At 40.6% G+C, this 15,822-nt stretch overlaps 1 protein-coding gene across 3 annotated transcripts in view; it reads left to right on the top strand.

Moving 5' to 3' along the window:
- ATP11B (ATPase phospholipid transporting 11B (putative)) overlaps window positions 1–15,822 on the top strand; it is a 208,364-nt gene that overhangs the window by 191,936 nt on the left and 606 nt on the right. For 2 of the 3 annotated variants that reach the window (XM_069727247.1, XM_069727248.1), the window contains one exon: window positions 11,607–11,740. In XM_069727247.1, coding sequence (XP_069583348.1) covers window positions 11,607–11,740 — 134 coding nt within the window. Of the gene's footprint in view, window positions 1–11,606; window positions 13,572–15,822 lie in introns of those variants that run through there. The other variant, XM_069727246.1, reaches the window with a different exon arrangement.

The raw sequence follows: 15,822 nt of genomic DNA, 5'->3' as shown, positions 1-15,822 counted from the left end.
TGGAGCTCTGCTGCAGTGGAAGAGGGATTTGCTTTGGATTTTCTAACCAACAAACGTTCCTCCTGAGCAGTTGTCTTGCGGGGTCTGCCGTACCTGGGCTTGTCAAACACATCTCCAGTCTCTTCAAAATCTTTTTTTAATTCTTTGTACTTGATGCTGAGACACATTAATGGTGCCAGCCACCTCTGCAGTGGATCTGGTCTTCAGCCTCTTGATAATCCAGGCTTGGCCGCAGGGTGGATTTTTGGCATGTTGTCAGAGCTCAAGTTGCAGTTCAAGTGAAGGTCTGGGGTGCTTTGTTTCTTTTTATACACACACACTAATTAACCGATCATTTACTGAGCACAGGTGAGGATGTAAACTAGGATTGGGTGCATTATATGACCAGGCGACAAAACTTTTGTCTTGCCAAAATCTGACCATTCTGTGTCCATTAACTGATCAATATTTCTGCATTGATGCCAATTTATTTTCTTAACCTAAACCACATTTTGGAGTGTTTAAGCTTTCAAAAGAATAATTTATACAACTAATCGATGAATTTCAAGTCAAGTTATAAGCTTTTATTTACGTAACGTGGATAAGCGACATAAATTCTGTCAGGGAGTGTACAAGTTTGCATTTACATTCAACGATAGCCATCAGTCACTGATAGGACCGTCTCCACTGGACTGAAAATCCAATTTTATATATATGTTTCTTTTTGGTTCTATTAATTTAGCTTTTCTCTTCCTATAATTCTTGCATTAGCCTTGTACTCATTTGTTCATAGATTCTTGTTCTAAATCTGTGCTTTGATTTTTTTATTTTTTTTTTGCATTGACATCCATTTCTACTAAAATATAGAGCTGCTGTATACCTTTTATCTCTGCTTTATTTATTATGAAATAATGAGCTAATGAAATAGATTATTAGTAAATCATCCAATGTCTTGAAAGCCTGTAAAAACGTTAAATCTCTATATAAAAAAAGATATATAGAATATATATATTTTTTCAAACATTTATTACAATATATCTGTTGAAAGTCTACCTTGTAGTTGGCTCTTTATGGCTTTGTTTCATTTTATTGTACTGGTGTACAGAGGACATCTAATAATTGTCACTGTTTAAAGGGAACTTGTCATCAGATTCATGCTGCCCGACCCTCAGGTGGCATGAATCGAGACCCTGGCTTCACTATTCCAGCTGTGTAAACTTACTCTGAAAAGTTGTGACATGTCAGAAAAAAAACATATGTTGTAAAGCCGACTGTGTCCCCTGATATGAGAGCGGTCCCCGGCTGCTTCTCCCTGCCCTGCTCCAGTTGTCGGACAGGTCTCTCCAGATAAGTCACAAGGCTCAATGTGTGGAGAAGCCACCGGAGACCTGCCTGAGACTACTCAGCTGCATTATATTGTTCTCAGACTATTTTTTAAAGTATTGTTACACTGAGTAAGTCTCGCACTCGCTTACTGGTGACCCATGGAATAGTTTTGTTTAGTAAATCCGAGTTTTCCTCCTAGTTTTGCCATGATGCTGATATTGCTCGTGCTGTAGGAGTAATGTCATTGCCCACATAACGCACAGCTGGAAATTGGCAGGAAAGCAGAATCTCGCCACATAAAAACCCACTCACAATTACTGGGAAACCCAGAAATATGGAGATTACATGAGAACATAGAAATGCTGATAATAATAATTGTATTGTACTGGATAACCAAGCCACTGTTGCAAATTTGGTTTGTGGCAAAGTCCCTTTAAAAAATGTTTATTTTATTTTTAGCAAAACTTAACATGAAAATGCAAGCCTGAGGGTCCTTCTGAGGTTTTACCTCCAGTTATAGATGGCCAACTCCTTTCACGGTCACTGGATTTATGGTGCCTAAACCATGGGCAGCATGAATCAAAGCCTGGTATGCCTTTCTCTAAAATGCTGAAAAGAAAATATTGTTAGAAGATCTGGCCGGGGACCACGACCAGAGAAGACATGAGTCTGATGCGCCATTGGCTGGATTTTCCCAGCACCTCTCCAGGTGAGACACTTGTCATTCACAAGGAGTGGAGCAGGGAGAAACTGGTCGGGGGATACAGGACTCGTCTCTTTTCTCCCTTTGCTTCTCTTGCTGGATCTTTAAACTGTTTTCTCTCAAACTCTGAGACATTTCAGGGAAGAGCAAGCCTGGCTGGAACCGTGCAGGCAGCTCTGATGTGTGCGCTCTATGGTTTGGTAACATGAATCAACTGATAGATTCCCTTTAATATTTCAGCTGCCAAAACCATAATATCCTCCTGAAACTGTCCACTCCTCAGCAGTGAGCATAATAGAATTAGATTCAGGGGTAGGAAGTCACATGTTCCTGTTGATTGATACTGTGGCCACACTGTCCAGATCTATCTTTCTGAAAGGATGTGAACTGTTGCGGGCTTTATGCTCATGCGTATACATCTGTACATGTATACATGTTTCTGTATTACAACAGTGAGCACACAGTGATGCTGCTCTGCAGCGCTCAGTAGCTCCATTGCGAGATTTACAATGTTCTGCAATACAGCCATTTACTTGGCTATTAGAAAATGGAAATGACAACACGAATCCATCTGGAAAATAAGAGCTCTCTTTTCAGACAGGTTTTCACTCGCGGCGTTGTAACAAAATTAAGAGTAAGACTGGAAAAAATCCTTCTGTCTAAATAATCTCTCTGCCCACTGACAAAGTACACGGCTGCATTTAGGTCTTGGAGAGTTTGTTAGTTTAGAGATTCCAATTATATCAGACTATTAAATGTACCTTATGTCACTAGAAAGGTGTTCAATTCTTATAAGGTCCTAATACCCATCATTGAGCAGCATTTCTATAGTCAGACGTAATATACACAGTCGCTAATGGAGTGCTTCTGTTCTTCATCACTTTAAAGGGACTCTGTCAGCACAGAAGATTACTGTTCACTCCAAGTACAGGCGCCTGGTGCCTCATTGCGGAGCCAGTCATTTACATGCACCTTCCCACCTGCTTGGTTTTCCTCTATCTCCACCTTCCTCCCTTCTATGATTGACAGCACTGACTTGCTAGACCCAGGAGAAGGGTGGAGATAGAGATAAACCAAGCAGGTGGGAAAGTGTAGTTAAATGTCTGGCCATGTCATGAAGCACAGAGCGCCTGTACTTGGTTTGAACAGTCATGCTATATGGACAGTCCCTCTTAAAAAGGGAGTCACAGGCACTTGATTCCCGATTGGCATGGCCAAATAGTTGAGTGCACCTTCCCACCTACTTGATTTGCATTTATCTTTGCCCCCTCTTGATTGACAGCTCTGGTTTTGCAGGAGGAAGATGTTGGATTTAAAATCCCCCCTTATGTTAGTGTATTATTCCAGGATGAATCCATAACCTGTGCTAGGCACTAAATATTTGTGAGTAGCATAAGCGTTACTTGATATTTAGCTGACCTTTTACTCTGCATTTTTTCAAATCGACTTTAGTGCAGCACTTTATGTTCAATTGGGGATCAAATAATAAAAAATTGAGTGTGACTTGCAATATTCCCCATAATTTGGTTTGATCTGGTCACTGGAGAGCTTATTTTGCTGTCCTTGCCGGTGATCTAGTGGTCAGTGTATGCTCACTGATGATAATGGCTGGATTAATGTGGTACCCAAGGGACCTAGAAATGTTCTGCCCATGTTTAAGCTCATATTGACACCCGTTACAATTCTAAACTGGATCACATAAGCCACATTAATGTGGTCACCCCTATTAATGGTTTTGGATACAAACAAAAACGCAACAAAACTATAGGGTCATTAATTGGCTAAAAAAAATGAACAGCGTTCAATATTATCTATTGCAGCAGGTTTTCCATCACAGAGACAAATAAAAATGCTCTTCACTTTAAAGGGAACCTAACACCTGATTCCTGCTGTCTGAACTATGGTCAGCATGAATCAGACATTCAGGGAGAGATGCATGAAGACTGGCGTAGTGCATGCCAGTCTTAGGCTTCTTTCACACTTCCATCGGCAGGCGGCTCTCAAAATGCGTCGATGCGACGTATCGACAGTTGTCTTAAAAATAGTGAAAAACTAATGCAACGCATCCAGTTTCCTGACAGATGCGTCGAATTAGGCGCTGCCTGAATTTGAATGTCTAAAATTATAGAGAGAGATTAATTGATTCCCCTTCCACGCATGCTCAGAAAAACGGGATACGTCGCTGGATTCCTGTTTTTGACGGTCAGCGACGGATCCTGCGTCCATAGGCTTCCATTATAGCCAACGACTGGTAGTGCAGGGCCCGTTGCTGAGCGATTTTCCGACGTGCAGAAAAAAAAGTTCCACTGAACGGTTTCTCCACCCGATGGACAGCAATTTTCCGACGGATCCAGTGCATGACGGATGAAACGGATGGCCATCCGTCACAATCCGTCGCTAATACAAGTCTATGAGAACACACAGGATCCCGCAGAAAAAATTGCAGGATCCTGTTTTTTTTTTTTTTTCAAAAATCGACGGATTTCGATCGGAGAGAAAAGACGGAAGTGTGAAAGAGACCTTAGTGAAGCGCTCACTGGGATACACTGTCCTGATTCATGAAGTGGCATGCGCAGCATAATGAATCAGGTGCTTCTGATACACCACGTACGCCGCCGTCAGAAATGATGTGCCTGGTGTACATTTCTGGAGTAAGGTACACCACTTTAGTGGAAAAAAATCAAGAAGCCATCGTAATGTAAAAGCAAATGGATACAAGACTTCCATGGATGGTGCACAGATATAACATGGCCGGTATCCCCAACTGCAAATGCAAAAATAACACCAATAAGGAAATTCAGCACCAAAGGAAAAAAATGCAAGTTTACAATTTATTTAGAATAATTAAAACCATACACTGTGCTAAAAATATGAAAAGAAAAAATGGGAGGTACCTGGAAAAAATCTTGCACTTTTCAGGCAGCCATGTTCTTTACCATAAGTATCAATCCCCTTCAGTGACTGACATGTCTTTTAATCAGCATGTACATAAGTTGAGACCTGACCGGGGGCAGGGGTAGGCTGCAGAGAACTTGTTTTGGACTTGTCAGCCAGACAATATTATTATTTTACCATCAGGAAATTATCAAAACTACGGCAAGCAGCTCAGTACGTGACACACCTACATCATCATGTTGCTGTCAGATAAAGTGACAAAAACCTTTTAAAGCACCACTCCAGCAGTTTTGGCGTTTTTTGGTTAGATCTGGGTGTTGCTACTAAACTAAGGTCTCTACCCACTGCCCAGCGCTGGTTTCACCTTTTTTCGGTGCTGCTTCTGTCCCGCGGCGCCATCTTGTGACCACAGCTTTTGACTGTCCGGAAGTCAGAAGCTATGTTACAAGCTCTCAGTGTAAATCTGCGAGCCAGAACCAGGCTCTCCTAGACCTGCATTGAGTTGTGACCTCCGACTCACTGCAGCAAACACTGGAGCGATCCGGCACATCACAAAACGGACAGAACAGGAAACTGACCGGCAGGAGCGGCGCTGATACAGGAGTGAGTATCAGACTAGGTACAGGGACTTTACATTAGAAGCACCACTCTAGTGCTGCAAAAAAACGCCGGAGTGGTGCTTTAAAGCTTTTCTAATTCTTTCAAGCACCTTAACCAACTTAAATATGTTGTCCACTTCTTATCCCTTTTCATTTGACGGGTAACTAAAAATATGCTGATCAAAAAATGCCCGGCTGCCAAAACCCCAGTGATTTCTGTGGAGAACTTTGTAGCCTATGTTTGATTGTCCTACAGCCCCACCATGGGGACTTCATCATTACAAGATGCCCATTGGCGTAAATTGGTCCTCTGTGTAATGCATGAACATTCCGGATACTGTTTGTTGTACTCCTGTCCTACTTGTAATAGATGACACTATGCACTCCTTACAATCATAGTCTTGTTTCCATGTCACCTTACTTTTCTGGCAGTAGTTAATGTCATTTGTAGTCTTTTATCATTTTCTATCACACGCGATCACTGATATTTAGGCCTTACTGAGTTGTGGATTCATGTGTGTTCTCTTATTTTTACCTAAGTGGATGTGTGAACCCTTTCTCCATTTCCCCTTTTTTTCCCCTTTGTTTTTTAAACATGTCATCCAGTGAGAAACTGAACTCTGCTTGTGTTTGTACTTGGGTGAACTATTACATTTACACTGTTGTATCCATTTTAAGCTGTGTAATAAGTATCTAAAGCATTACAGCAGTCATTTTACCAGAATGTTACTTTTCTGTCCCTTTAGATGGAAGAGGATAAGGGTTCAGTCAGCTCAGCATTTGACTTTGCTGAAAACCAGCACAGAGAGTCGGACAATAGGCAATTGCTAGCTGATGCATCAAACCAGCACTTGAGCAGACTAGGTAGTACTCCAACTGTGATCACTAGCCACCCGTGGTCCTGTGTGACATGCACTTGATTCAGTGCTGGCATGCATTTGTCATGATAGAAACATTGTGTTCCAGCCACATCTAGTCATTATAGAGAACATTGTTTCCATATTTGTGAACTCATTCATTGGTGGACTTGTGCACCCTAACCACATTGTGTGCTTTAACATCTAGACAGCATGACAGACTAACCGTTTTCTCTGTAAATACTGAAATGTATTGTACGCTGTTGGTTATTTATGGGGGTTTTGTGGATTGTTTTAAGATATTTTGTAACATTTTCTAAAGTTGTCTAAAAATGTCACCAACCCCACAGCCTGTACAGTAGTATTCTCGTTATTGCAGTAAGTCTCCAGCTACCATCGAGTACACAAAGGAGTGTGTAGTTTCCTGTTAGATGTCATTGTGCATATGTTTATGTAGCATGTGTATATACAGTGCACAGATTGTTGGCCTTATAATGCCACAATTACTATCAATTGATGGCATTATTTTTATTCCCTCGGATCATTACTTCAGCACAGCTACTTTTCAACGAAGTTGGCTTACAACTAGCTGTCTAACATTTCATGAAGTTAGATAGGAAGTATAGGTCATCAATATGAGACTGATTGGAGCCCGACACCCTGCAGCCCCACCGATCAGCAGATATCTGCTCCAGCAGAGGTCAGGTACATTAAGCAGTTTACAGAGCTGAACATTGCAGTGCTGTACATTATTAACTGGTCACTACTGAGTGCTGGGGCACCATATTTCCTTTCCAAGTATTTGGGAGATAAAGTGCATTACCTGGCAGTGGCCACAAATCAATGTGTGGAACTATGGTGTTCAGCTCTGTACATAACTTTGAGCCGTTGCTGGAGCAGGTACCAGTCTTATGTAGACAACTTATCCTACGGATATGTCCTCACAATGTGAGCTCTGGTTGACTCTTTTAAAGGGAATCTGTCAGCAGGTGTGTCATCTGAAGATCGCATGAGGTAGGGGTTAAAACTCAAATTTCAGTAATGCCTCTTATCAAGCTCCATGGTTTTGTTGCTTGCAATGATTGTTTTAGCACCAGGAGTTTATCATTGCTGGGACACAGCAGCTCCTGCATGCTAGTCTGACATGTCCCCTCCTGTGATAGGCACCTCACTGTCTATGAACATTATATATACAGAGCCTGGTGTGGGTGGGGTTAAACCTTTGTCAGAATAACTGCACCCAGTAATCTAAGTGATATATCATTGGATTCAGCTTCTCTTTTCCTACATTATACTGCTCTCAGATGGGGTAGTCCATATATATTTGGACAGACAACATTTTTCTAATTTTGGTTATAAACATTACCACAATGAATTTTAACCCCTTCAAGTCGTGGCCCTTTTTCGTTTTTGCGTTTTCATTTTTCACTTCCCTCCTTCCCAGAGCCATAACTTTTTTATTTTTCCGTCAATTTGGTCATGAGGGCTTATTTTTTGAGGGACGAGTTGTACTTTTGGACGACACCATTGGTTTTACCATGTCTTTTACTAGAAAACGGGAAAAAAGTTCCAAGTGCGGTGAAATTGCAAAAAAAGTGCAATCCCACACTTGTTTTTGGTTTGGCTTTTTTGCTAGGTTCATTAAATGCTAAACTAACCTGCCATTATGATTCTCTAGGTCATTACGAGTTCATAGACACCTAACATGACTAGGTTATTTTTTATCCAAATAGTGAAAAAAAATTCAAAACTTTGCTTTAAAAAAAAAAAAAGTGCCGTTTTCCGATACCCGAAGCGTCTCCATTTTTCGTGATCTGGGGTCGGGTGAGGGCTTATTTTTTGCATGCCGAGCTGACGTTTTTAATGATACCATTTTGGTGCAGATACGTTCTTTTGATCGCCCGTTATTGCATTTTAATGCAATGTCACGGGGACAAAAAAAAAACGTAATTCTGGCGTTTTGGATTTTTTTTCTCGCTACGCTGTTTAGCGATCAGGTTAATGCTTTTTTTTAATTGATTGGGCGATTCTGAACGCGGCGATACCAAATACATGTAGGTTTTTTTTTTTTAATTGTTTTATTTAGGATGGGGCGAAAGGGGGGTGATTTAAACTTTTATAATGTTTATATTTTTTTCATATTTTTAAAAACATTTTTTTTTTACTTGTGCCATGCTTCAATAGCCTCCATGGGAGGCTAGAAGCTGGCATAGCCTGATCGGCTCTGCTACATAGCTGCTATGTAGCTGAAATGCAGGTGTGCTGTGAGCGCCGACCACAGGGGGGCGCTCACAGCAGGCCGCCATCAGTAACCATAGAGGTCTGGAGGACCTCTATGGTTACCTTCCTGATGCATCGCCGACCCCCGATCATGTGACGGGGGTCGGCGATGACATCATTTCCGTCCGGAAGCGCCGGTTAAGTGCCGCTGTCTGCGTTTGACAGCGGCATTTAACAGGTTAATAGCGGCGGGTGAATAGCGATTTCACCCGCCGCTATTGCGCGCACATGTCAGCTGTACAAAACAGCTGACATGTCGCGACTTTGATATGGGCTCACCGCCGGAGCCCACATCAAAGGAGGGGGGACATGGCATGCGCAGTAATAGTACGGCACATGTCGTGAAAGGGTTAAACAAAACAATTCAGATGAGTTGAAGTTCAGACTTTCAGCTTTCATTTGAGGGTCTCCACATTAAAATTGGATGAAGGGTTTAGGAGTTTCAGCTCCTTTACATGTGCCACCCTGTTTTTAAAGGGACCAAAAGTAATTGGACAGATTAAATAATTTTAAATAAAATGTTCATTTCTAGTACTTAGTTGAAAACCCTTTGTTGGCAATGACTGCCTGAAGTCTTGAGCTCATGGACATCACCAGACGCTGTGTTTCCTCCTTTTTGATGCTCTGCCAGGCCTTCACCGCGGTGGTTTTCAGTTGTTGTTTGTTTGTGGGCCTTTCTGTCTGAAGTTTAGTCTTTAACAAGTGAAATGCATGCTCAATTGGGTTGAGATCAGGTGACTGACTTGGCCATTCAAGAATATTTCACTTCTTTGCTTTAATAAACTCCTGGGTTGCTTTGGCTTTATGTATGAAACGACCACCGATCAGTTTGGCTGCATTTGGCTGGATCTGAGCACACAGTATGTCTCTGAAGACCTCAGAATTCATTAAGCTGCTTCTGTCCTGTGTCACATCATCAATAAACACTAGTGACCCAGTGCCACTGGCAGCCATGCATGCCCAAGCCATCACACTGCCTCCGCCGAGTTTTACAGATGATGTGGTATGCTTTGGATCATGAGCTGTAGCACGCCTTCGCCATACATTTCTTTCCATCATTCTGGTAGAGGTTGATCTTGGTTTCATCTGTCCAAAGAATGTTCTTCCTGAACTGTGCTGGCTTTTTTAGATGTTTTTTCAGTAAAGTCCAGTCTAGCTTTTTTATTCTTGATGCTTATGAGTGGCTTGCAGCGTGAAGTGAATCCTCTGTATTTACTTTCATGTAGTCTTCTCTTTATGGTAGATTTGGATATTGATACGCTGACCTCCTGGAGAGTGTTGTTCACTTGGTTGGCTGTTGTGAAGGGGTTTCTCTTCACCATGGAGATTATTCTGCGATCATCCACCACTGTTGTCTTCCGTGAGCGCCCAGGTCTTTTTGCATTGATGAGTTCACCAGTGCTTTCTTTCTTTCTCAGGATGTACCAAACTGTAGATTTTGCCACTCCTAATATTGTAGCAATTTCTCGGATGGGTTTTTTCTGTTTTTGCAGCTTAAGGATGGCTTGTTTCACCTGCATGGAGAGCTCCTGTGACCGCATGCTTACTTCACAGCAAAACCTTCCAAATGCAAGTACCACATCTCAAATCCACTCCAGGCCTTTTATCTGCTTAATTGAGAATGACCTAATGAAGGAATTGCCCACACCTGTCCATGAAATGGCCTTAGAGTCAATTGTCCAATTACTTTTGGTCCCTTTAAAAACAGGGTGGCACATGTTAAGGAGCTGAAACTCCTAAACCCTTCATCCAATTTTAATGTGGATACCCTCAAATGAAAGCTGAAAGTCTGAACTTCAACTGCATCTGAATTGTTTTGTTTAAAATTCATTGTGGTAATGTCCATAACCAAAATTAGAAAAATGTTGTCCCTGTCCAAATATATATGGACTTAACTGTATAATAGTCTTGTATGGACAACCGTCATGTCTCCTGATCTCCTGAACACCCATTAAGCACACATGCTCGTCTGAGCTTTTATACTTGCATGTTGGAGAAGAGCAAACTGCCAGAGAATAATATTATCAAGCGTTTATATTTACAATGCCAACTCCTTCTCTGCCCCTCCGTCATCTGTCTGATTCGTCTGACTTTATACGTGTATACAACCTCTACATGAACATTAATATATACACAATGTAAGAAACGGCTATGAAATGGAGGGAAAAAGGTGAAATCATGAAGCAAGGGAATTCTTTTTACTGAGGAGGTATAAGAAGTCTTCATTCAAAAAGGTTCCCAGTAATGGTTGAATTGAAGTTTTATTTTTATTTTTTTTCATGAACATATGTAGCTTGATGAAATGATCTTTGGCCGATCAATGAATATTCCCAGTTTTGCTCAGATTTGACTTTGATGTCTTCTGGATATGGTTTTGTTGATGCTAAGGAAGGGATGGTCTTATTGCTGTAAAGTGTTCAGGTTTATGTATGAACGTTCTCTATATTGTGTACCTACTAAATGCCAACACACAAGGTTACATCCTAGGTCTCGTGGTGCTTGGCTTATGGTGATCAGGATTTTGCATTGTATAAAATGTCTAAGACCGTTTAGTCTAGTGAAGCTCGCAGACTCATTGACATTTCCTGTGAATTTGCTTTGTCCCTTCTTTCTAAAATAAGATATCTTTAAACGTTTTAGGCGCCTGTCCCCTCAGCTGATTAGTGAATGACCCCTTGCCTGGCAGCATGGTTGCTGGTGCTCTAATTGTATGCTTGTTTTATTTTCCCCTTGTGTGTGTTATTTGCAACATGTAAAACGTATCTAAAAGTATATTTTTCTCGTAGGCATTTACGTCAGTATTAACTATGCATATGTGATGCTAACCTGTTCGTGTTCTGAAGCTCGAATTTTGAACATCTTGTTGTTTTCCGTAGACACACAATTTCTTAAATGTTGCTCTAGCTGCTGCCAGTATAAGAACACTTGTAATGGCCCACTGCTGTCACATTTCTATCTCCTCCTCAGCTTACTGAGACAGGATCAGGTATCAGCTGCTTGGACTCAATGTGCTGCTACACAGGCGGGGAGACGGCGTGCGTGTCTTTTAGAAGACTGCTGGACGGAGTGATGGGGCGATGCACTGCGCCACGGGTCACCAGGTGTGGAACCTCTCTAAATAGCCTTTGCTGCCAACGCTTCTCCTATAAACTGGAAACTGATGAACCTGCAGCTTTAGATGACTGAGGGAGCTCTCTCTTGGGGGTGTAATGAGAAATACAATGCTCTGAGGTGTTGATAGCGAGGTGGAGCAACATGGGTTGATGGACTGTTCTTACTCTTATTTAATTTCTGATGTCTTCTGTACATTTTTATATATAAGACATCTGTTCTGTGTGTCTTTCATTGTCTGACCTTTTCTTTCTGTTTTGCTGGCACCTTGGCATATTTCTGCAATGGGCAATATCTCTGTGTGTTTCTCATTCCTGGGATTCTTAATGGAACATTCGTGGCTTTGGCTATTGATACACACAAAGATTTATATCTTCTGTTAATATGAAAAGATCTTTTGATTTGTTCAAAAAGCGCAAAATACATAGAATAGCATATGATTGGTAGCTGGAATGACATATTATGAACAGTCTTTTGTGTATCAACCTTCTTGGTGTATAGTCCACATCTCATTCACTGCTTAAATATGATGTTTGTAATTCAAGAAAATATTGGTTAGATTCTTTACGGTAAGTGACCTTCACATTGTAAGTTACTGTGGGTCTATAATATAGTTTATTTAGTCAGTGTTGACATATAATGCACTTTGCTCAATATATGTGCCCCAGGGATGGTGTCAGCATATGCATACAGTAAGGCTATGTTCACACGGCTTAATGTCTGACATGTATTACAACGGCCCAACTTTGAGGCTGGCCATTGGATTTCTGTCTCAGATCTGCTGCGGATTAGTCCTGTTATCATTGAAATAGTTAATTCTCTGCATTTCTGACTTAAGAGTCTCTGAGAAACCAAGAAAAAAAATCTCCAGTCGGAACTCCGCATGGAAATTTTTTTAGTGTCATATGAACAGAGTTGTGGACATCTCATTGCCATGCATAGACTATGGATTTCACCTCTTATGCTCAATTTTTGCCGAAATCTGTGTGAACACAGCCTATAATACTGCCCTTACCTTATTGAGGTGGTGAACAAGTTAATGGTCTTGTTGCCCTTGGCAACAAATCAAGCTACACTTGCAAGTGGAACCCCGATGGGTTCTTAAAGAAGCACTGTCTCCCACCAAAGCGTTTATCCTTTTAATACATTACAATCATCATATTAGATGACACACTGTACTTACAATTGCCCATTTTTCCTTTCTACCCAGCTAATTATTCTTTTTGCTCTATGTAGAAACAGCAAGTCTCTTGTCCTTGCATTTATCGTTCCCCTCTTTAACCCCCTCCTCCCCGCCAGGGACTTTTGCAGTGACTGATGAGAAGAGAAACGTGACCTATACATAGAGCTTAGTTGGATTCAGATAGTTTGTTTTCAATCACGTAATGTCATAGACCTAATAGAAAAGAGAAGAATTAGCTGGGTAGAAAGGTAAAATGAGAAATTGTAAGTACACAGTGCTATACAATATGATGGCTGCAATATATTAGAGGATGACATGAAGACCATTTTTAGCGGGGTTAATAGGTGACAGCAGTTGTAAGTTTCTATGTTCAGCCCGTGTGTAGACAGCACTATCATATAATTTTATGTCGATTGTATGTTTCCAATAAGCAATATGCAAATGTCTTTTTTTGTTGGTTTTATGTTTAGAACATGACAATTTATAAAATGCATATTTTTATTTTACATGATTATGTTTAGCTCAGCATCAGCAAGAAGAAATATTTATAAAGAACATGTTAAAAACAAAGTGTAATTTTTTAGTATTCTTATCCAATATCTCCATTTTCATAAATAAATTCATCTTTAAAAAGTCGCAAATGCTGTTTTGTTTGGCCAAATGGAAAAGCGGTTTCTGGTGGTTTGTCTACATTTGCTTGCAACATCTCAATCTTTCACCTGTGGCTTCTGATTTTCTCTGATGAAGTTTTCCACATCTTTAACTATGGTTCCCACAGAGTTGTTATTCTGAGCTCATTTGCCTTCTCCTGTGATAACACTTAAATTTGGCTTGATTCTTCACTGCAGGCACCCCAGTGGTACATTAGTAAACCTTAATCTAGTATACAGAATAGGGCTTGGTATAAAAAGACTATATGGCTATAGACAAACCTAAATAAAAGAATTTGTAGTAAAAGTAACTACAATTCCATAATAAATATTCGGCCCTGCTGCTCTTTCTGTATAAATTGTCTTAAGCAGACTGGCGTAGCGTAACTACTCCGTGGGTACTGTAGCTTTAAATTGAAATGGATCATCAAAACTGGAAACTATTTTCTGAATAGTGTCTTTACACTACAGTCCTGGGTCCACCTGTCTAAGAGCAGCGCAGAGAATGTCAAATAGCTGCATGGCTTTCACAGGCCGAGATTTTACTGGGATCATTCTTTTATAGAGTGATGTGCGACTAAGAATCAATTATCTAGGGGGCTGATTGATTTAGGGCGTATAGGCTGGAAATATCCGTGCAGTATGGAATAGATTTTTGAGCCAATGCCAAGAGCGGAAGGAGAAAGAGAAGTCTGTCCTTTATATACATATACATCCTGACCTTGGCTCAAAACTGCATGTGTGCTTTTTCAGCCACGTGAAAGAATCCATTTGATCTTTAATTTGCACTGCTTGCTTTTGCAGAATTGGTGTTGGGAATCTCCTGCTATAATTAATGACGGGGTTTAAGTAATTTATACCAATTTTTTCCTGTCTGATATTGGTCAAAATCTTTTATTGCATGCCACATAATAAGGTTAAATCTAGTATAAAACACTACTTGGTACTGGAGCAGCTGCCACATTTCTACCTTCCATCCACAAATGATCTGTTATGTAGTATGCAATGGAGCGGTAACTTTCTCTTTGGTTGCATGGATTCCAGCCTGTTATTAAAGGACAATTCTAGTGCTTTATAAACAGTCCACTTACAGAATACGATGTGTAGAAAGTGAAACATGAGAGAGAACGTCCTTCCAACCCTTTTATTTGTTATAAGAATTCTGCTCTAGACATTCAGCTGTTCTGGTTTATGATTTCTATCATCGCATTTGCCCCATACAAAAATGAGGAGGATTGTGCTTTTCTCCAGTCTGCGGTTTCATTCCATTGAACATACTGGCTGGTAGCAAAATGTAAAAATATCTAAGGCTAAGTTCACATTTGCGTATATGTGCACAGAGTATCATCTGCAAGCGCATGTTTACGCAGCTTTTTTTTATCCACATCAGCTTACGCATGACTGCAAAAAAAGCTCTGAAATTCTTTAAATTCGAGCTGGATCAGTGTATTCTCCACGCTGGTTCACACCACATGTGTCTTCTCATTTTCAGTGCTTGCATTAACCTTTTTGAGACTATACAAAAGAGAAGGCTATTTCTGGGATCAGAACCTACACCTCTAAGTGGACTTTTTCCATGCATTACAGTTGTCCTTTATTATTCCATTTGGTTATCAGTGTATTAGAACACCTGGCACTAACAAGTTCTTCTGATACAGAAATCTAGATCGACTCCATAGACCTTTTCTTTAGGTATAGAACATGGAGGCCTCCTCATGACTTTTTGTAGCCTTACCTAGTGTTTAACCCCTTACAGCTCCACTCTGCGGATAGCGAAATGTATGGAAACCTGTTTTGTCTAATGGGTAGAGATGATGTCACAACAATGTCTTAAGAACGTACAAACTTGAGCTCCTTTTTACGCACTGCATTGTCAGCGTTTCTCTAGTTCTGATAGTCCTTTATACAGTAAGTCCCACAATTCTGCTAATCATAACTATAAGCTGGCATCATTATCATTCCTGGCTCAGATGATGCAGTGATCACATAGGGCTAGCTCTGCAGACAGAACTGTAGATCGTAATACAGGCTGAAATGCAAAAGCAATGCTAGACGAATAGTATATGCAGCTATACACTTACAAAGTTGCTCACTTTTTCTTTTTAGAAACTGAAGTTGTGCTTTTCTGTAGAAAACATTGAATGTTTAAAGTTTGGCTATTCTTTACCAGATTCTAAAAAAAAATGCTAAACGGTGTATATTCACTGTAATATAGCCTTGATTTATGTTTCCTTATTAG

The sequence above is a fragment of the Ranitomeya imitator genome, chromosome 5 (genome assembly GCF_032444005.1).
Source record: "Ranitomeya imitator isolate aRanImi1 chromosome 5, aRanImi1.pri, whole genome shotgun sequence".
Taxonomy (NCBI): Eukaryota; Metazoa; Chordata; class Amphibia; order Anura; family Dendrobatidae; genus Ranitomeya; species Ranitomeya imitator.
The sequence above is the reverse complement of the archived record's forward strand: the minus strand, read 5'-3'. Positions and strand labels throughout refer to the sequence as shown.